General features: G+C 48.2%; 1 protein-coding gene across 3 annotated transcripts; it reads right to left on the minus strand.

Annotated features, from left to right (window-relative positions):
- Window positions 1-5724: 5724 nt before the first annotated feature.
- SALL2 (spalt like transcription factor 2) lies at window positions 5725-21374 on the minus strand. 3 transcript variants are annotated; one of them, XM_045450327.1, is made up of 4 exons: window positions 20603-21373; window positions 10040-10357; window positions 7521-9916; window positions 5725-7060 (listed from the first exon to the last, which is right to left on the minus strand). In XM_045450327.1, the coding sequence occupies exons 1-4, from the start codon at window positions 20673-20675 to the stop codon at window positions 6653-6655; spliced, it is 3195 nt and encodes a 1064-aa protein (XP_045306283.1). In that variant the 5' UTR covers window positions 20676-21373; the 3' UTR covers window positions 5725-6652. The 3 variants fall into 3 exon arrangements, with proteins under 3 accessions (XP_045306283.1, XP_045306281.1, XP_045306282.1); XM_045450325.1 differs by having other exon boundaries at window positions 7521-10357; window positions 20603-21374; XM_045450326.1 differs by lacking the exon at window positions 20603-21373 and adding an exon at window positions 10746-10990 and having other exon boundaries at window positions 7521-10357.
- Window positions 21375-22797: the final 1423 nt, after the last annotated feature.

The following is a 22797-nucleotide window of genomic DNA, read 5'->3' on the forward strand; positions in this document are numbered from 1 at the left end:
CATTTTCTCAATTTAACTTACTTGGTAGGCAATGTACACCATCTTTTGAGCTGAGTAACTTTGTATGTGAACCTTGAAGTAGAGGACACAGAAATGAATATGGGCTCACATGAGCATGCCTGGACATTTAATTCACATGATTACAGTTAATTAAAAGCAAAAATGCAATCTTCCTTAGGTGAAATACTCTTAGAAAGTTGTCTAATGTGAGATCATGAAAGACTGTTCAAGGGGACTGACTGCTCTACCTAAAGGTTTTTGCTTCCTTTAGTGACCTGGGTCTAGCAACTGCCCTCCAGAATGTTGACAGGGGCGGGGGGGGGGGGGGGGCGCCTAAGTAGCTCAGAGGGTTGAGTGTCTGACGTTGGTTCAGGTCATGATCTCACAGTTCATGAGTTCCAGCCCCACATCAGGCTGTCTGCTGTCAGCACAGAGCCCACTTTGGATCCTTTGTGACCCTCTCTCTCTGCCCCTCCCCACGATCTCTCTCTCTCTCTCATAAATAAATAAATAAATAAATAAATAAACATTAGGGGTGCCTGGGTGACTTAGTGGGTTAAGCGTCGACTTTCAGCTCAGGTCATGATCTCATGGCTGGTGGGTTCGAGTCTCACGTCTGGGTCTGTGCTGACAGCTCAGAGCCTGGAGCCTGCTTCAGATTGTGTCTCCCTCTCTCTCTGTCTGCTCCTCCCTCATTCATGATCTGTCTCTCTCTCAAAAATAAATATTTTTTAAAATAATAATAAATAAATAAACATTAAAAATATTTTTTAAAATTTGACAAGGGATGCTTCTGTACTTTCATTTGGGATGTATCCTGTGTGGCCCTATGTTTAGACGCATGTATCATTACTAAAGTAAGATAATACCATTATTGCTACATTACAGAATTGGTTAAGAGTTCATTGCTCACTGGGATTGCAAGCTGGTGCAGCCACTCTGGAAAACAGTATGGAGATTCCTCAAAAAGCTAAAAATAGAACTACCCTACGACCCAGCAATTGCACTACTAGGCATTTATCCATGGGATACAGGTGTGCTGTTTCGAAGGGACACGTGCATCCCCATGTTTATAGCAGCACTATCAACAATAGCCAAAGTATGGAAAGAGCCCAAATGTCCATCGATGGATGAATGGATAAAGATGTGGTATACATACGTAATGAAGTATTACTAGGCAATCAAAAAGAATGAAATCTTGCCATTTGCAACTACGTGAATGGAACTGGAGGGTATTATGCTAAGTGAAATTTGTCAGTCAGAGAAAGACAAATATCATATGACTTCACTCATATGAGGACTTTAAGAGACAAAATGGATGAACATGAGGGAAGGGAAGCAATAATAATGTAAAAACAGGGAGGCTCTGTGCTGACAGCTCAGAGCCTGGAGACTGCTTTGGATTTTGTGTCTCCCTCTCTCTCTGACCCTCCCCCATTCATGCTCTGTCTCTCTCTATCTCGAAAATAAATAAACATTAAAAAAATAATTAAAAAAAAAAACAGGGAGGGGGACAAAACATAAGAGACTCATGAATATTGAGAACAAACAGAGGGTTACTGGAGGGGGAGTGGGAGGGGGGATGGGCTAAATGGGCAAGGGGCATTAAGGAATCTACTCCTGAAATCGTTGTTGCAATATGCTAACTAATTTGGATGTAAATAAAAAAAAAATTAAACTAAAAAAAAAAAAGAGTTCATGTTCACAAATCTGAATTCCTCACTTGGTATGAGATCACTTTCTTTCAAGGTCCTTACCACACAGAAATAAAATATACAGAAATTATATAGCTGTGAAGTTAAATAGTCTTGGTGGGGGGAGAGTACTGGACATGGCCTTGTAGAAGATAAAAAGAGTTGATTCATCTCAAAGATGGGATTTCACAGGTTCACCCCTAAACAGTATGAGCATTTTTGTCTAAGGAAGGGAGGATTTTCTAGTGGAAGAGATTCCATCCCTGGTAGAATTTGCAATATCTAAGGCCTGGATTGTCTCTTCTTACAGAGGAAGCCAAAGAAGTAGCACAGGTATTCCTGACATTCAACCAAATCAGGGGAAGCTTCCAGAAGTCTTTGCTTTCACATTCATTTTGGATAAATTATTACAGTAGTAAATCAGGCAAATTTTAGGAACATATGAGGGCCTCTCAGCATGATGTGCTTATAGAGGGATTCTTTCTAGACTCCTCATGACCAATTTTCTGTCCACTCGTAGCCAGTCTGCCTACCATCCTGAGCAGTGCACAGTGGAAGGAACCTCATCCAGAACTCTTCTTGTCAAGACAGAGTGTAAGCCTCGTTGTGAGCAGGTGAGTGCCGCATGCACTACCTTTCTTAACTTTTCTTCATATCCACTGTGGTAGCCTGCTTCCAGAGGTAGTCATAATGCCTCGCATCCCTTGCCCTTATGCAGAGTGACTTGGCCACTTTTCCTTTTAAGAGGTAAAGCCTATTGCCCCTGCTCTTGAATCCGAGAAAGACTTCTGACTAGTTTTGGCCACAGAATGTGGCAGAAGTGATATGCTTTGAGTTTAGGAGTCTAAGCCTAAAAAGGCCTTGAAGCTCACAGTTTCTGCTTTTACCCTCTTGGAGACCTGGGCATATCATGAAAGTCCATTTATTGAGAGAGAGAGAGAGAGAGAGAGATCCTAGAGATTGGAAGACTAAAGGGAAAGGGACCCTGGAGGATGAAAATACAATAAGGAAAGAGGTTCCAACACTCATGCCACTCAGCTGAAGGGCCAGAAGTGAATAAAGCCATCTTGGACCCTCCAGCCCAAATCAAAGCTGCCTGAGTGAGCTCAGCGCTCACTACATGGAACATAGACAAGTCAACCTATCTGAGGTCTTCCCAGACAATCCATGGAATTACAGGCAAATATATAATTATTGTTTAAGACACTAAGTTTTGAGGGGCTCTTGGGTGGCTCAGTTGGTTGAGCATCCGACTTCGGCTCAGGTCATGATCTCATGGTTGGTAGGTTTGAGCCCTGCATCAGGCTCTGTGCTGACACCTCAGAGCCTGGAGCCCCACTTAGTATTCTGTGTCTCCCTCTCTCTCTGCCCCTCCCCTGCTCTCTCTCTCTCTCTCTCTCTCTCTCTCTAAAAAATAAGCATTAAATTTTTTTTAAATAAGATATTAAAAAATAATTAAACAGTTATAAAAAAACAAGTAAAAGGAAAGTCAGAGTTGGGCCAACTTGAGAGTAATATTAGTGAAGTCTGTCTTGAGGGTCAGGAGACAGATGTTCCATGGTTTACTAAGTTCCAGGAATGGTAACCATAGTCTCAGGAGTAGCAGTTTGTGGAAGATGAAAATATGCCAATAGCATCTAGGCCTTTTTCATGGATAATACAGGTTGAATCTCTGAGAAGCAGATGCGGAGGCAGAATTAGGATTCCAAAAGCTTTAATGAGTAATACCTGTAAAAGGAAAAGCCGGGGAGGGTTGGGAGGAGAGCAGGATTGGGGAGGAAGAACTGTCAGACTATGGGGCAGATCTGACAGTCTCTGCCAGCCCAATGGGGAATATCAGACTGAAAATGTTCATTAGAGTCCCATGTTCCATGGAAATGGCTAAGCTCCTGTATCATTCACCATCTTGCTCAGTCTTTGGCGGGAGGTTGAAGAGTGTCAATGAGTCAGGCTTCCTGCAGCTAGGTAGCTAGCCAGTTCTTTCCTGGAGGGGACCCTCTGAAGCAGCACATCTCTGGATCAGCCAAAGGGGACTTGGGGTATTTTATATAGGTTCTTAAACGTAACTGCATTTGTCCTTAGGTTGTTGTGTGGGTTGTTTATATATTTGAGAGTGGCTATTATGAAAGCTGAATTCAAAAGAATTATACACCCCCTCCCCCTTCTCCATCTTTGCATCATGAGTTATTTCCCTGTCTGGGAACCTGTAGGCCATTGTTTGCATCTATTTACCACCGCCATATAAAAATATGTTCATATTTTTCTTTATCCTAGACTGAGCTCCCACAGGGGCAGAAGTGTCTTATTTACTTTTGGACACTTGATCTCTGAAACAAAATAAATCCTCAGAAATTAACTGAATGGAGGAGCAAAGCTGCCTCTTAGGTCTTCTCATAGCAATGCTTTCATCCATCCAGTTGGAACTGGACTTACTATTGTTTATTTCATATAAAGTGTTTTCTCAAGCTGCATTTATTTACATTCTCAATCCAGCAGGTTAGAGTTAATTCACCTTCCAAAAAGATGATCAAATGAAAAGCAATTGAGAGAAATGGTGAGGCCTCTGAGGGTGGGGGTTGGAGGCGGCTACAAGAATGAAGAAACTAAAAGCTCTAAGAAGAGACAGAATAAATTAAAGGAAGGCTCTAAGAAGAGACAGAATAAATTAAAGGTGAAAAAAGAAAAGGAAAAAGAAAAGCTGGCAGGTAAGAGAGGTCAATGAAGAAAAAGCAGGAGAGGAGAGTAAAAAGAAGAATAAAAAGGAGACAGAAGGGAAAATAAAGGAGAGTGATGAAGGAGGGGTGTGGGCAGTCAGGTGCAGGGCTGACCTGCCTGAGGAAGTATCCATGAGTAGAAGCCTTACTAACAGGTGCTACCATAATGGGAACTGGCATGTGAAGAGAGGGCAAGTCTAGTTTAATTAGTTAAATGGCATTATCTATGTCTGATGGGGGTAGGGGAGGTACATAGAATACGATTGGTGACCTACCTCCTTCCATAGGCTGAAAGGAGAAAAAGACTTAACAAAGCTTTGCTAGGAATTAAAGAGGCAGAAGCTGTTTCTTCCCCAGTTGACTTCACAAGATTCCAGGACCTTTTAAAGAGGACCATTACTGCCCTGGTGGGGGCAAGAGGAATCAAATGTTGGTTCTTTACCTTGAATCGAGCCAAGAAAAGGTTTACTCACCTCCTCCTTTCTGTCTTCCAGCCAGCCTCACATCGGGAGTCTAAAATGATGTAGCAAGAAACAAGCACCATCCCTGATCACTGGTGGTAGCACTAACACTGCCATTAATTGGCTGAGTGACTTTGGACAAATCATTTTACCAGCCCCATCCCCTTAGCACTAAGATACAGTGATATTATAATCTTACAAACGCAAAAAAAAAGTCTGGAGACTGTTCTTTTTCAAAACCCAAGGTCTTAGGGTCAAATATAAACCCTACCACATTGTGGAGAGATAAGGTAAAGAATGTATATATGTTTCATTTCACACTCCCACCCCCCATGCACTTCCTCTGCTGAGAATCCTGCTTTAAATTATCCCGTCGGTAAAAATTATTAGTGTTGAATCATTTTTTCTTTCTGTTTATAACATCAGATCTCAAGGATCATAAAGATTAATTCATCTTGGTTCTGCAGATTAAATGATGTCAGCTAGGCTACCCTGGGGCTCAGGAAGGACCAATAAAGAAACAGCTTCCAACCTCCAAACAAAACAAAACAAAACAAAACAAAAACCCCACAAAGCCTGATGGTGGAAAGTTCTAGGCAAAGAAAAGAATCTAGACAATCACTGCACACAATGGACAAATCCTTTACTTTTTGAGAACATAAACTCCATTTCCACAGGGAAATTACATTCACTGGAGGTTGTTTTAGGACAAGACTGAATAAATTAAATATTTCAACACCATATGTTCAGCTTTGGCAGGAGATGTAGGTGGGAAGGGAATCTCAATGTTAGGGAATGCCCGTATCACACCCCAGCTGGCTATTTAGTCATGAAATAAGGAAAAACACACAAATATTTGGTTAAAACACTTTTAATGAAAAGGGAAAGACACTAATATCTCCCTTGTCTGCTCTTCACATTTTACTATGTTAGGAAGCTCTGGAGCCTTAACCTTTGGAGGAGAAACCATCATTCAAGTCAATCAATAGCAGAACCCTCACTCTCTCCCCCTCAGGACTCCTGTTCCAAATGATCCTATGTTAAGAGTAAATACTACATCTCATTACAAGACGGAAAGGCAGGGAGAAAACCACCTAGAGCTCATCTCCCAAGGTCTGGGACTCTAAGAACCAGACAGTGGCAAAGACATAAGCCCTGGTCCATAGACAGGCAAAATGGAGAGGAAACAGGCCTTGAGAAAGGAAGACAAGGAAAATACAAGGGGCCAGGGTACAAAGTAGGGAGTCATCTAAAACTAGAAGCACACTAGTGCTAGGAAATCCCCTATGACCTGAGGTGCATTGCTGCACACTAAGTCACTAACAGTCCAAAAGAACATTCGTGAGACCCATCCAATCAAGAATTCGAGGTCCCCTCCCTCACATCATGCCCCTTTCTTAACCTCACATGTTCCCAGCAAGCCCTATGCTTTAGCAACGCTCTTCAACTCTCCATCATTCCTCCTTCAATGACCCTCACCAATAATGCTTGTTAAAGACATGAACTTCACATTTCCCAAAAGATCCCACGAGAGACCTGCTGCTAAGACATCTGCTCGTTTCCTAACTTTGACAGGCCATGATGAAGGAACAGGAGAAGCTGGAGGTGTCTTGGCAAACTGACCAGCCAACACCTTTGCCTGAATGGGAGTTTACTGGGAAGAATGTCCTATATGCTCTTCGTTTCTCCCTACCCCTTAGGGCTGAGCCGCCAGATACAGATATTGTTGTATCTTCATTGCTGGCACCTTCCAGAGCAGGGAAAAGAAGAAATGTACAGTTTGCTACTTTTCTTCTCTGATGGGCTTCTCAGGCACTGCCTTGGACGCAGGAGACCGAAATAGGAAGAGGGGGGCTCTCTTCTCCTTGGCCTCTCTGGATCCCATTGCTGGAGGCACGTTCCCAGCCATAGTTCCTGGGCCAAACAGCACTGGTGGTGCCAGACCTAAACTGGTAGTGGAGGTGGAGCCGGAACTCCGGGGCTTGGTGGGCAGGTCCCTTGACAGGAAAGCTGTGTACTGGTTCCAGAAAGACAGGGGACCTACCCTCACCAGTTGGGCAGGAACATCCTGGGACAGGAAGTCCTGCAGGTTGACCTGGTCACCAGAGAGGAGTGGCACTGGGCCCTCCAGGGACAGCTGCCGGCCCCTTCGGGCTGGGCTGCAGCTCCAAATGTGGGTGCTCAGGTGCACCTGCCAAAGGGAAAGGGAGAGGAAGAAAGGAGAGGGGGGAGAGGGGTCACCCCAGGGAAGCTGGAGGGGGATCCCCTTGGGAATGTGAAAGCTGCAGAGAAACTATTTTCCTCAGGTACAGTGAGTGAAGAGGGAAGAAAAAATTCATCAGGGGGCCATCCCCCTGGCAAGCACAGCCATTTCCAAGCTCAGGGACTAGAGAGAAGCCACGGGGGGGTGTACCACAGAAGGACTCAGAGAAAAAAGACAAATAAGGGCTCGTAAATCCTGTGGAGGTGCTTCTACAGAGCTCTCGGTTTCTGCTCCCTGGGTCATGAGCAGGAAAACAGGCTCATGGGATGGTGGGGTCATCTTTTCGGGGAAAGGGGGAGAGCCCCGGGGATGTGATGGACGGTGAACAGCCTGGGACCAAGGAAAGAGCAGCAATATTCTGAGGGCCGTGGGGAGCAAAGGGTTGTACCTGGTGGTGAGCCAGCAGCATATGCTTCTTGAGGACAGCCCGCTCGAGAAAGCTCTGCCTGCAGAACACACAAGTGAAGAGCGGCCCCTCCTTGGGGTGGGTCTTCTGATGCTCCTCCAGGGCTGCCTGGGTGGGAAAGGTCTGCCCACACACCTCACAGGCCTTTCTGCTGCTGCTCTCTCCCGGCTCCTTTCTCATCGCCTCCGGCGTGCTCAGCTCCTCCGCCGAGGTGCCGCCGCCGCCTTCCCCTTCCCGGGTGTGTGCTGACGGTGGGCTCGAGCTCCTCTCTGGTTTGCCCCCCTCTTCCATGCCTCCTGCGGCATCGCTGCCTCCCTGCTCCATGGGCCGTGTTTGATCCAGGCTGTCGGGTGGTGGTGGCGGGGGCGGCAGGGAAGGCTGCTGAATCACCTTCTCACTGCTATCCATCTCCTTCCCAGACGTGGCCGCCGCCGCCGCTGTCCCCACTTCCTCCTCTGCCCCAGACGCCTCTTCCGAATCGCCTCGCACTGATATCGCCTTCTCACCTCCGCTCTCTGAGCCCCTCCCTGCCAGGGAATCTTCATCAGTCACGTCTTCTTCCTCTTCCTCGTCCTCTTCCTCCTCTTCAGACAGCTCCTCTTCTGGGGATGGCTGCTGGGACGGCTGCTGGGGGAAGGTCCCCACCCCGGAGACTGTGGACTGCTCGGAGCCATTCTCCTGGGCAGCTCCCCCGCCTTCCGAGAGCGTGGTGCCACCATTGGGGATCTGGCCCCCCAGGTGCATCCGAACATGCTGCTGCAGAGTCACGGCGTTAGTGAACTTCTTCTGGCAGATGGGGCAGGAGTTCTGGGCCCGGGCTGCCGGACTGGCCTTGTGGCCCACGAAATGTGCACGCAGATTGCCCCGCGTGGAGAAAGCTCTGCCACACACTTTGCATTTGAAGGGCCGCTCACCTCCGTGTTGGCCGTAATGCAGGCGCAGGGCCCGAGGACAGCTCAGCACCCGGAGACAGATGACACACTGGTTAGGCCCAGATGACGCAGCGGTTGAGGTCGCGGGCGCGGAGGTGGTGGCGGCACCCGAGGCAGTAGACGCCCCTGCCACGGCTCCCTGCCGATCAATCTTTTCTACCAGTTGCTGCAGCTTTGAGGTCTCAGAGGGGGAGGCCCCCAAGGGCTCTAGCACATAGGGGAAGGGGAAGCTACCTGTGGACTTAAAGTGGTTGGTGAGCAGCGCCCAGCTGGGTAGCGAAGTCACCAGCTTACTCAGCTGCATTCGGGTCGCCGTGCCGCTTTCTGCCACGCCGGCGATGGCTGAGCCCTCGCTCCCCGGAGGGGTATTTTCATCGGCTTTACTCTTTGGCTCTACTGCCTTCATGAGCACAAACTTATTGAAAGCAGGGAGCGCGGGAGCCGTGGCTGTGCCCGCACCGGTGGAGAGCAGCGTCAGGCTCTCGGTGGCGCTAAGTGCTGTAGTGGAGGCCACCAGCGGCTTGCGTTCCACGCCCCCGCCTGGCACGGCCACCTCTTCCTCGGCCTTCTCCGGCGGCACGGACATACCATAGGGCAGGCCGCTGCTGGTGATGACATAGTCTAGGTGCTCGGGCACCGGGTGAGGGTTCATCTGCACGTGCGGGTACTTCTCGCGATGCCGGTGAAAATGCACTTTGAGGTTGCCGCGGGTGGTGAAGCGGTTGCCACAGACATTACACTTATAGGGCCTCTCACCCGTGTGGGAGCGCAGGTGGATCTGCAGGGCGCTGTCACTGCCAAATACTTTGGCACAGAAGCGGCACTTGTGCCGTCCGCCAGGCTTCTCCAAGGGACCCATCACTTCCCCGTAGCCCAGCTCACCACTTCCATTCTTTGGCTTCAGGAGCCCTGGGGAGGCAGCAGCCTCGAGGCCTCGAGCTGCCCCAAGACACTGTGCTGCCAAGAGTCCCGTGGTGCCTGGGAACGCCAGGTGAGGCGAGGCAATCAGCTGCTCTGTGCTGCCTGGCAGGGCTGGGGAGGGGGCAGGGGCGGGTTTGTGGCTGCGCCCAACCCCTCCGGCAGAAAAAGGGTGCTGTGACCCCAGTGGATGGTAAAGATGGAAGAAAGCCTGCTTGGGCGTTTCTGCCCCGGAGGAGGAGGAGGAGGAGGAGGAGGAAGAGGAGGAGGAAGGTGCCAGGGTCTTGGTGGTCTGGACAGGCTTGATGGGGCTGAAGAGGGGAAGCAGGGGCTTGGTGGAGGAGGCAGTCCCTGCCCCAGGTAGCTCGGAGGGACTGGCAGGGGTGCCCACTGTCTGGCCTAAGGAGCCAAGCAGCAGCACCTGGCGGCAGATTTGCTCAGTCATCTGCATCTGATGGATCTGCCGCTGCTGCAGCACCCGCAGCTCTTCCAAGATCAGAGGGATGTTCAAGTGGCCGCTGCCTGCACCTGGGGGCGGAGGTGGAGGAGGAGGAGGAGGGGGGGGTGCGGGGGTGGACTCTGGAGGTAATGGGGTCGCTCCCAGCTTGGGACTAGCCAAGATCAGGCCCCCGCCTCCCCCCGCTGCCGTACCTGTGGCAGCGACCAGGAAGTGCCCGGCAGGCTCCTCTACTCTCCGCTCAGGGCCCCAGGTGGGATCTGTGGGCACAGAGGACCCAGAATCCGGAGGGTTGTTGTGCTCTGCCTCCATGACTTGGGGGCTAGTTTGGCCCTCGGCCCGGGGTTCAGAAGAGGTCGAAGAGTTGTTGGGGTTCTCCTGGCCCCCAATTATCACCATTACAGGGGGGTCAGTAGAACACGCATTCTGGTGGGCGAGGAATTCAGTTGGGTCAGTGAATTGTGCGCAGCACTTGGCACAGACTTGGGGGTGGTCCTCCTCGCTAGCATCACCTAGGGAGAAGACAAGGAGAGAGCGTGGGTGGTGCGGCTGGGATGGGCAGGCGAAGGCTCTAATTAACAACGAGCCCAGTAACCGCTTGGTGGGGGGTGGGGAGATGAGCTCACCATCAGGCCAAGCCGAAGGCTAGAGCTCAGTGGTGACCCGTCCGGACACGAAACACCCCAGCATGGGGGCAGGGGAGCAGGCACGCTCAAGCTCCTGCCTCCGCCTGCCGGTCCCCCACCCCCCAACCCCGGGCCACCCGCGGGCGCAAGGAATGGGTGTGAGCAGGGGGCCCTACGCAGAGAATCGTGCATTTTATCCCGTCCGTTGAGAAGTCCCTCACCCCGCGCGCGTGCCCTCCGCCCCCACCCCTGCCCAGGCAGGGCCCTACCGCACCTCCAAGCTCCGCCGGCTCCCCGCAGGGCCCCCCGAGACGAGAGCTCCTCCCGGTTTCGTGCGCCATGGTTGTAGGGACGGGGGGGGGGGGGTGGAGGGCAGGGTAGAATGGGAGACAATGGGTATCGGGATGGGGGGAGGCGGCGGTGGCCGCCGGGGTGCGGCAGCCTCTGCACCCAGCGGCCCAGACTGCGGAGATGGAGATCCGCGGCGGCGGCGGCGGCGGCGGCGGCGGGGGCAGAGAGCCGCGGAGGAGGGGGAGGGGAGCGAGGAGGCGCGGAGGAGGGGAGGAGCTGGAGCGAGAAAGCTAGGAGAGGGGAGATGGGGGAGGAGCTGCTGGGGAGCCGGGCAGGAGCGGGGAGTGGGAGGTGGGTGTGTGGGGCGGGAGCCCAGAGCCTAGCAGGTTTCCGGAGGCTCAGTGACAGGTGCTTGTGGGGCGTGATGGGGTCCACCTTCCCTAGCCCTCTGCCAGCTCCCCCCCTTCTCCAGATGGCTTTGCCTAGACCTGCCCCCACTCCCCTCGGGCTCAAGGGGGCACAGTGGGAAACACAGCTCTGCTCAATAGAGCAAAGCGATAGGCTTCTCTTATTTTTCTTTGGATAAAGGATCCGCTGAGCCTGGAAAACGTGGACTCCAGAGAGGGTGGTCTGATCTCAGAGGTTCTGAGGGCCAGAGTGGGAGGGGGAGCCCAGGACATCCACGCCTTATCAAAACCCGCACCCCTAAATACCCCAAGTTTTGTCCAGTCTTCCTCATCTTTATTCCCACCCTACTCCCATCCCCCTCCACAAAAGAAGTTTCTCAGGGTGGGAGGCTGCAAGGCATAATTTCCAAGGAAGTCATTTCAGGACCCTCCTCTCTGCGGAACATTGAGCCCCTTCACTCCCCCCCCCCCCCCCCAGAATAGCCCAATGCAAGTTACTCCACAGATCACCGGGCTCACACCTGATTTATAGACTTCGTGCTTATTCCCGGAGCACCTCCTCTTTAATAGCTCTTCCCTGCCCGTCTTCTTCCTCCATTGCCCTTCTCGTGCAGCACAGGGCACACTGCCACTGTTAAGGACAGTTGCGTCCGGGGAGACGCTGGCCTGCAGGGGCCTACAGAGGCCCACCTAGCTCTAACCTGGGGGGAGGGGAATTCCTGAAACAATGGAGAAAATGCAGTGGGAGCTACGAGGCAGCCTCTCTGGGCGGAAAGCCCTTTCAGCCCCAAGCTGGTTTGAATGCCTAGAAAGGACATAACACTAGCTCACCGCCACAGAGGCCACCTCGTAGTCAGACGGGATAAGTAGGAGTATGATGTCTCTTAGACCAGATACTCTGCGTTCTCTTTCTACCTTGAAATGCGTCTTAATAGGGTTTCCACCTCGGGAAAGAGTTTAATCTTACTTACAGGAAGTGACCCCCCAAGTCCTTAGTTTTGTGGTTTGCCTGGGCATCAGTAAACCCACGACGTTCTAATCCCAGCTCTATCGTTGCCTGGCTGGTAAATTGAGGCACAGTGGTTAATCATGCCACCATTTTCATTTTGTAAAGTGGTAAGATTGTAGCTGTGCTGTCTTTCTCAGAGAAATATTGTGGTGACAAAAACTTGGAAAACTCTTAACAAATCATGTTAATATGAACACATGGGACTTTAAATTTGGGGGGGGGGAGTCCCAAATATTATGGGTTAGAGAATTTACATTGTCAGTGGCAAAACAATGAAAGTAACCTAAAATGCACATTTGCTAAAATTAGATCAGTTTTTCATGTTACTTACTATCTTATTAATTTTTTTTTAATTTTTAAAAATATTTGTTTTTGAGAGAGAGAGAGAGAGTGTGTGTGAGTGGGGTGAGGGGCAGAGAGAGAGGGAGACACAGGATCCAAAGCAGGCTCCAGGCTCTGAGCCCGACGCGGGGCTTGAACTCAAGAACCATGAGATCGTGACCTGGGCCGAAGTCTGACGCTTAACCGAGTGAGCCACCCAGATGTCCCATCATCTTATTAATTTCTGAGGTAAGACGTTGGTTAATATTGGCATATGCCAATGGCAAGGAATCTTTTCTGGAGGAGTCTTTTTTGGACCTCATGTTGGCACCATCCACTTCACTGTTCAACACGAATTTTGCTGTCTTTTTAAATCAAAAACACTTTACCGAATTATGTTTTGAAACTTTACATAATCATGAGTATCTAAATATTACGGACGACAGCTCTGAGAAAGATGGGCTCTGTGCTTTCAGGACTGACCCTTACAACGAGGGAGAGGAGGGATCGATTTCAGTTATGGAAAGTCACAGGTTCATGCAGTGTTGTTTATTTTTACAGAGCAGGAAATTGAAGCTTGGAGAGGATAAGTGACTTTCCCAAGTTCACACAGTAATTCAGTGAAGCAAGCATTCAGAATTTTGACTCCTGTCCAGTGCTTTCTCAAGCACACCAACATTGTGTGGCTTCTCTAACGCCAGAGAAAGGGCCCTGTGTAGCTCCTACCTGCCATTTGCTCTCTGGCCTCAGTAAGGGAGAGGGAATCAGGTGGAAGCTTTCTACCCAGCATTTGTTAATTAGCATTGAACATTTGATATCAAGTTGCTGTTTTGTCAAGTCTTCCGACAAGAAAAGAAATCCTTTTCTTTTCATCTTCTCCTGGGAAACACTGTCCCCTTTCTTGCTCTTTAATGAAACTTGCTTTCTGATGGGTAATTTGACCTGCACTCTTCTTTAAGGTAAATTTAGTCCCTGCTGAAAGGTGACGGATCAACAGCCACCTGTAAGAGGAACCCTCTATTTCTCAGCACTTTGCACTCACTGCCTATCCTGAAAAGGGGGGCAGGATTCTTAGGCAGACACGAATGAAGTCATAAACACAGGAATAAACTAAGCTGGTAATGGTGTCCCTAGATAGCAGATAAGGGTAGGTAAGCTATCCTGGGTCACAGGCAAAGTCTGGGATGGATGTAGGGACTAAGACCTGGACACGCTTGTTTAAATTTGTAAAGAGCCAGAACAACAATGAAAAGGGAAACCAGGTAGCTCTCTAAACTGCGGCTCTAGGCTTGGGAGAGAATGGCTAGGGAGAACAAAGAAAATTAGGCGCGGAGTATACAGCAGGATGGTAGAGTTGAAAAAGCGGTTCTCAAACTTTGCTGCCCATTAAAAATACTGGGAGAGCTTGGAAACATCCAATATCCAGGCCACACCCCAGATCAATTAGTTCAGAACCCCTGAGGGTGGCATCCAGGTATCAGTGTGTTTATAAAATTCCTCAGGTGATTCCAGTGTACAGGAAGGATGAGAGCCACGGTACCGTTCAGAGGACTGCTCTTCCCAGGGAACCTTCTACCCTGCGGCTCACAAATCTTACCTGGCCCAAATTAGGACAGAGGCAAAACCAGCTGCCCAGGGCCAAATCTTCCTGTCTGGCTCCCTCTCTGCTCTGCCGGCAGAGAGAGGTCAGCTCTCTCGTATCCAGCTTCCATGAACAGATTTTGATAACGATTTACACCTGACTGTGAATTTAAGTGACTGCATTGCCTTTCCCAGGGTATGTGCATCTTGAGCTATATTTCTTTTTTTTTTTTTTAATTTTTTTAATGTTTATTTATTTTTGAGACAGAGAGAGACAGAGCATGAATGGGGGAGGGGTAGAGAGAGAGGGAGACACAGAATCGGAAGCAGGCTCCAGGCTCTGAGCCATCAGCCCAGAGCCTGACTTGGGCTTGAACTCACAAACCGTGAGATCGTGACCTGAGCTGAAGTCGGACGCTCAACCGACTGAGCCACCCAGGCGCCCCTTGAGCTATATTTCTAATTTTAAGATAAAGGCTTTGTTCTACACACAGTTCAAGCATCGTCCAGCCACTGAAGAAACAAAGTATACTATGTAAGCACCTGCCTAAACTTACTGTTAGCATTGGGCCAATGCTAACATGAATGGATTCTGTAACTGCTGCACTGTTGCTATAGACTACTTCTAAGGGAGAATGTCCTATCTTCTCTTTGTCACTTCTCTCTCCTAAATACACACACACACTCTTCTGCCAGGCCACCCACACCTAGTAATGCATCTGTGACCTGTGCAATGTCGTAGGCAAACAGGCATGATAATTTGTACATGGGATGTTAAGTGAGAAAAATATGTTTGTTTCCTAAACAGGAATATCTTAGATCAAACACCGGAAAGGTTTTTTAAGAGACATTTTTCTGACATCAAAGGACTCAGCATTTAGCAAAGAATTCATACTCTTTTGCTCCTGGTAAGGACTTCAGAGGTCTGATCTCCCCCCCCCCCCCACCCCTGAGCACAGTGATTGAGAGTGCCAGCTTTGGGGTGCCTGGGTGGTTTAGTTGGTTAAGCGTCCGACTCTGGATCTCAGCGCCAGGTCTCAATCTCACAGTTTGTGAGCCCTGCATTGGGCTCTGTGCTGACAGCACGGACCCCGCTTGGGACTCTCTCAATCTCTCTCTCAAAAGAAATAAATGAACTTAAAAAAAAAAAACAACAACAGTGCCAGCTCTGAATCAAACAGGACTGAGTTATCGTCCCAGCACTTTCAAGATCTTTGTGATCTTGGGAAAGTTTCTCTATTTCTCTAAGGTTTGGATTTCTCTTTAAAATGAGGGACATGGGGGCACCTGGGTGGCTCAGTCTGTTAAGTGTCAGACTCTGGATCTCAGCTCAGGTCTTGATCTCAAGATGATCGTGAGTTCAGGCCCCATGTTGGGCTCTGTGCTGGGCAGGAAGCCTACTTAAAAAATAAATAAAATAAAAGATAAAAATAAAATGGGGATAGTGTGCTTGGGTGGCTCAGTCGGTTAAGCATCTGACTCTTGATTTTGGCTCAGGTCATGATCTCACAGTTTGTGGGTTCGAGCCCCACGTTTGGCTCTGCACCGACACTGAGGAGCCTGCTCTCTCTGCACCTCCTCCCCTACTCACTCACTCACTCTCTAAAAATAAATAAACATTAAAAAATAATAAAATAAAATGGGGGTATAACTTCAAAAGGGACTGAAATTCTTATAGATGCTACAACAAGGATGAGCCTTGAAAACATGGTGAGACAAGCAAGACACAAAAGGACAAATATTGTGTAATTCCTTTATATGAGGTACTTAGAATTGGTAAACTTATAGAGACAGAAAATAGGATGGTGATTGCTAGGGGCTGCAGAGCGAAGGGAATGGGGAATTATTGTTTAATGGGTATAGGATTTCAGTTTTATTTATTTTATTTTATTTTATTTATTTTTTATTTTTTTTGTAATGTTTTTATTTATTTTTGAGACAGAGAGAGACAGAGCATGAGCAGGGAAGGGGCAGAGAGAGAGGGAGACACAGAACCGAAGCAGGCTCCAGGCTCTGAGCCGTCAGCACAGAGCCCGATACGGGGCTCGAACTCACAGACTGTGAAATCATGATCTGAGCCGAAGTCGGACACTCAACTGACTGAGCCACCCAGGCGCCCCAAGGATTTCAATTTTAAAAGATGAAAGAGTTTTGGAGATGGATGGTGGTAATGGTTGCACAACATTGTGAATATACTTAATCACTGAGTCATATGCTTAAAAGTGGTTAAAATGGTAAATTTTGTTATGTATATTTTACCACACATTCAAAAAAAAAATGAATGGAGATGCACCTGGTTGGCTCTGTCAGTTGGGGGTCCAACTCTTGGTTTTACCTCAGGTCATGATCTTATGGTTCATGGGTTTGAGCCCTGGGTTGGGCTCTGTGTTGGCGGTATGGAACCCGCTTGGGATTCTCTCTCATTCTCTCTCTGCCCCTCCCCTGCACTCGATGTCTTTCAAATAAATAGATAAATGAACTTAAAACAAATTGAATGGAGATAATAATAGAGTTGGGAGGAATCAAGGGGAAATATGTGCAGGGCTAGCATAGTACCTGCCAAATAGTAAATGTTCCTGAAATATTGGCAAGAAGTTCTATTATTTAAATTTTTTTAACGTTTATTTATTTTTGAGAGCAAGAGAGACAGTGCACAAGCAGGGGAGGGGCAGAGAAAGAGGGAGACACAGAATCTGAAGCAGGTTCCTGGCTCTGAACTGTCAGTACTGAACCTGACACAGGCTCAAACCCATGAACTGTGAGATCATGATCTGAGCCAAAGTCAGACGCTCAACTGACTGAGTCACCAGGTGCACCCCTAGAAGTGCTATTATTTAAAGACCAATAACTGAAGCCCCGGGGGAAGAATGGATTCATCCAAGGTCATGTAGCTTCAAGGTCAAAGCTGGATTAAAACCCAGGTTTCCGGGGTGCCTGGGTGGCTCCGTCGGTTGGGTGTCTGACTTCGGGCCAGGTCATGATCTCACAGTTCATGAGTTTGAGCCCCGTGTCAGGCTCCGTGCTGACAGCTAAGAGCCTGGAGCCTGCTTCGGATTCTGTGTCTCCCTCTCCCTCTGCCCCTCCCCAGCTGATGCTCGCACTCTGTCTCTGTCAAAAATAAATAAACTTAAAATTTGTTTTAATTAAAAAAACAACAACCCAGGTTTCCTGCTTCCTGATCCAGTGCTCCATATTGCACCTGGCCTGAGTTACTTTCTATCTACTCAGAAATATTTTCTTTTTGACCCAGGGGTACCTAGGGCTGAAAGGCTTAGGCTCAATACCCTGGGGGATTATGCTCTCTACATCCATATATAAAGAGATCAGAGCCCTCAGAACTCTCTTTTTGCCTTCCTTCTCCTTTTGCTGCTGTTGTTGTCTGCCAGCTTCCATTTCTCCCTCTAGATCTGTTTGGCTGTTGTCCTGGTTTCTCCTTCTCACTAAATATCTGGGTTTCTGATCGTTTCCTTCATTTCCCAGATGTACTAGTTTACGTTTTCCCTATTCACATCTCATATGTTCCTAATCCAGATTTCTAGACTCTGTAGGGGAGAGAGATTTTTTTTTCTCTCTCCAGAGTTTTTAAGTAAAAAGACTATTTCCTTCTCATCACTTATGTGCAGTAACTATTCTGTTAGGTTTTGGTGTTCTGGTCTGGGAAGCTGAACAAAAACAGGGCTAGAAAACAGGTTTTTCAGACCATTTCTTGGTGACGTCTCAGGTCACTGCAGAGATGAGGCTTTGGACATGTGCGACAAAGGCTGAGCATTTGCTTGTCACGTATGGTAAACGTTGGCCAAAAGAAGGCAAAGCCTCCTGAAAACTTCGGTTGCACCCTAGCCTGCTAAATAAATGTCTGCTGATGCTCATGAGGAAGCCCGTAGTTTCACAGGTACACCAGAGGACAGAGAGTCCTCCCTATCCTAATTTGGGGGCATGCAGAACAAAAAAATGTTTCTGGGGTAGAAGGAAAAGTCAGCCGCCTGAAGATCACACAAGCAAATAGAAACCGTATCGATGGAAAAGGAGGGAATGGGAAAGTTATCTGTCTTACACGAGCAGGAAGGAATTTTAGGTTTGCTCTGGTACAGCCACCTCATCTTCCAGATGTGACTCGGTGACACTCCAGGGCGTGGAAGTAGCCCCGGAGAATTCTGATCAGAAAGCCCTTTGCTTTCTTTAGGCAGACCTTCAGAGGTTACTACTGCTTTCTTACTCCTTACCTTTGTGTTTCTGACGTTTCTGGCTCAAAGGCAAAATTCAGCCGGAATTTGCTGCTGCCATCGGATGTGAGCCTGCACTGTTTCTGCGGGGATGACTCTGTAGCAGCAACCCCATGCCCCAGAGTGTTCACAGCCCCAAGTGGGAGCCATAGCACAAGGGGCTTAAGAATCCACTCAGGGCAGTGGTGAAAGATTTCTTTTGACGCCTGCACAAGCTCTTCGTCAACAGTGGTACTACGGGGAGTGGGTGAGCAGACTTGGGAAGTGTGGGGAGAGGAGAAGTTGTCTCTTGGAGGGGGCAGGGGTTCGGCATTGTTCCACAATCCAGCCAGCAGGGGGGCAGGACTGAGAGGCAACTCTGAGGCTCTACGGGAAGTCTCCTGTAGAGCCGGAGGAGGAAACATCCGGCCTGCAGCAGCATTAAGGAAGGCTAATGTGTCCCAGGAGGGAAGGATGCCACCATCATGAACCTCTAAATATGGGCACAGTGGGATCCCAGCAAAGCAGTGACTTGAGGAGAATGTGTTCTACCCAAAACACAGTATGTCTGTTAAAGTTGTTCCATAGCACAGGGGAGCACTGATTTCATCTCAGGTCATTTTTTTACAACAACAGGTGGAAAGGTAAATTTAACCCATGACTCAGTTTTAGTCACTACAAATACATTATCCTAGAGCTCACACATCTCATAGAGAAGGACTGAAGTTCACCAAGAGATGCCTGAGGTTTGGTCAGGTTTCAGCCCTTTCAGGAAGTGCCACTGTCCTCACATATGATAACAATACTTACATGCATTAAGTACTTAGTTATGCTAGGGACTACGATACCACATAAATTGAGCACTTATTTATGCTATTTATCTTTCCAAGTGCTTTACACCTATTAACTCATTCCAATCCTCATGATAGCCTAATGAGGTAGCTAGTATTTTACAGATGAGGAAACAGGCACAGAGAGGCAAAGTAAACGAACCCAAGTTGCACAGCTAACCAGGATTTGAATCCTGAAAGTGTGGCTTCAGAACCCTTGTTTTTTGTTTTTTGTTTTTTTTTTTTTGCTAGAACCCTTGTTCTTAGTACCACACTTCACTGCCCAATGAGTCAACTGTTTGCTAAGTAGTTTATCCCTGAGGGGCAGAACTTCCAGACTTTCACAGTGTGAACATACATAGCCATATACTGATACAGTATATCCAAAACTTGCCTGAGCCTAAGAATTACCTGGACACTTGCAAAGATATGGATTCTCAGACTCTACCCTGGATCCACGTTCAAGCAAATTTGAAAAATTCTAATTTAGTAGAGTGAGCCCACTAGCCCAGAGCATCAGGAAACCTGTTTTGGTCCTGACAAAGGGCTCTAAGTGTTTCTGAGACTTTGGGCAATGTCACTTCTCAATACCCCAAGTTACTCTACTATCTGCCTCTGACTGGATTATTATAAGAATACATAAAATTCTCCCCCCCCCCAACAAAGAAAATCTATTACTTTATTATTTTAAATTTATTTAATTCCTTTAGTAATCTTTACACTCCATGTGGGACTGGAACTGACGACCCCAAGATCAAGAGTTGCATGCTCTGCCTACTGAGCCAGCCAGACGCCCCAGAAAATCTGTTACTTTAAAAACAGATGCAAGTACGTTAATTCATACTTTTGTTTTGTTTTGTTTCAGCGTGACCTCCCTTGAAGCACAAACCTGAGTCCCTCATCCAGACCTCTCCTCCAGCCTCTACCCCAGGTGACACGGATCCGCACCCCAAGCCAGGCTGCATCTGACCGACATTAGCTGTCTCCCTCTGGGAGCTCTGATCTGTTCTCAGCTCAGCCCAACAATGAGAAACTTTTTTCTCTTCTCCCTCAGGGGAACCTTCACGTTTATCCAATTCATTCTCTTGCAACCCAACTCTCCAGAAAGAAAAGGGGGGAAAATCCCACCCCTAAGAGACTGGCCTCCAGGTCTGAGGAGGTTACTTAGCAACGACACAAAGACCAGTGAGCAAAGGGGGACCTGAGGAGAAAACTCTTGGGTGGGGAGACAGAGCCAGTTTGAAAACTCCATTTCATCCGGAGAAAAACAAGGAAAACACAAACAGAATCCAATCTGAGAAAAGCCAAGCAGCGGGGCTTCTCCCCCAGCACAGGTCAATGCCTGGCTACTCTCTGCATCCAACTTCTTCAAACCCCCAATGACCAAGTCCTCCCCTGGCTTCACCCGTGGCCCGGGTGCCCTCCCTTGCCCTGGCCTGACCCACACGGGCTGGGACTCAGGGCTCCCGCACCCCTCCCCAGGCACCCACCGTTCTCAGACGCGCTGGGACCTTCGCAGTCCGAGATTAACTGTTGGGGTTTCCGCTGCTTTCGCCGAGACATTCCCGGGTGGAGGTGGGGTAGGGAGGGGCAAAGCTCACTTAGTCCTAACCGGGGTGACCTGGTCTGGTCTCCCCTTGGGTCTGAAGCCAACTGATGCCTCTCCCCCAGTGCTAATCACTGGGAAGCAGAGATGGTCTCCCTTCCCAGAGACAGACAGACAGACTGGCCCGCGCTCCCTCTGATTCTCTGTCCCTGACTCTCTCTCTCTCTCTCTCTCTCTCTTTCTCTCTCAATCTCTGCAAGTCTTTAAAGGGGAGACGCCCCCTTTTTTTTCTTCAGCTTCTTCCCTACGCTTCTGCAGCTCCCATTGTAAAAGCAAAAATCCTAATCTTTCCGCACACTCTTTTCTTTTGTACTGCAGAGGGAAGGATTTAACCCTCTCCTCACTGCCAGGGCTCAGGCCTCTGCCCGTGCTGTCTGTTCAGAAAATGTCCCTGCTTGTTTTTCTAACTCTTCATCCCAGGTCTCCACAGTGCTTTTTGGTTCTCTCATGATTCGATGCCACCTTGTTTGATGATGCGGCTGCTTCTGGGGTGTAAAGCTGAAATAAGAACTTTCTGGTATATCCTGATTATGAGGCCAAGAAGTCAGCTACCACCAGTTGAAACTGGGGAGATGAAAGGCGAAAAGACTGAGTGTCGATGGACAGTCGTTATAATAAAACTAAATATAAAGAGGGCTCTTTATAATTTAAAGGATATTTTCATATACGTGACATATTTTGAATATTACAGCTCTGACCACTCCTATTTATAGATGATTCTCTTTATTTTCATTTTTTAATGTTTATTTATTTATTTTGAGAGAGAGAGAGACACTCCCAAGCTGCCAGTGCAGAGCCCTATGTGGAGCTCGATCCCACAAAACTGTGAGATCATGACCTGAGCCAAAATCAAGAGTCAGCCACTCAATCAACTGAGCCAACCAGGCATTCCAGAGATGACTTTCTTCGCAGATAAGCAAGAGGCTCAGCGAGGTTAAGTAATCTATCCAAGGTTGCACAGCCATCATGTAACAGAGGCAGGCCTGGAAGCCAGGTACATCTGATGGCAGGCTAGCATTTTTTTTCTCTATATTGTTAAAGGTACAATAAAGGTACCAGGCTCCTAGCATGAAAAAAAAAAAGTGATTGGTCTTAAGGAATCTCATTTAAAATAATGGGGCTCCCGGGTGGCTCAGTCAGTTGAGTGTCCTACTTCGGCTCGGGTCATGATCTCACAGTCCGTGAGTTTGAGCCCTGTGGCGGGCTCTGTGCTGACAATTCAGAGCCTGGAACCTGCTTCAGATTCTGTGTCTCCCTCTCTATGCCTGCCTCTCTCTCTCTCTCTCTCTCTCTGTCTCTCTCAAAAATAAAATAAAAACATTAAAAAATAAAATAACAGAGCTAGTGACTTTTTTTGTTTCTCCCACATCACAGCTCTTGGTGCTGAAGGGATACTACATCTGAAAGGATGACACAGATGAGTTCTATCTACTCCAGAGTAGAATCTACAAGGAGGCACTTCCAGCTCAGTATGAAGGAACTTTCTAATAGTGTAATGGATTTTCCAGTAAATGGGTAAGCTCTCTGTAGTAATCTCTCACAGAGGCTGAAAACTGACAAGGATTCTGCGGAAAGAATTTCCTTGTGGATATCATATTTGACCTTGAAAAATGTCTCTGTCTTGAGAGGGAAACTTACCACAAGACACTCTTAAAGACAGAGAACAAACTGAGGGTTGATGGAGGAAGGGTGATGGGTTAGATGGATGTTGGGTACTTGTGATGAACACTGGCTGTTGTGTGGAGGTGATGAATCCCTGAATTCTTCTGCTGAAACAAATATTGCACTGTATGTTAACTAACTAGAATTTAAATTAAAAAAAAAAATTCTACAGGAGCGCCTGGTGGCTCAGTTGGTTAAGTGTTCAACTTTGGCTCAAGTCATGATCTCACGGTTTGTGGGTTCCAGCCCCACGTCGGGCTCTGTGCTGACAGCTCAGAGCCTGAAGCCTGATTCAGATTCTGTGTCTCCCTCTCTCTGACCCCCCCACTTGTGCTGTCTCTCTCTCTCTCTCTCTCTCTCAAAAATAAACATCAAGAAAAATTCTCCATCTCTAAAATACATCATTTGGGAACCAGC

The sequence above is a fragment of the Leopardus geoffroyi genome, chromosome B3 (genome assembly GCF_018350155.1).
Source record: "Leopardus geoffroyi isolate Oge1 chromosome B3, O.geoffroyi_Oge1_pat1.0, whole genome shotgun sequence".
Taxonomy (NCBI): domain Eukaryota; kingdom Metazoa; phylum Chordata; class Mammalia; order Carnivora; family Felidae; genus Leopardus; species Leopardus geoffroyi.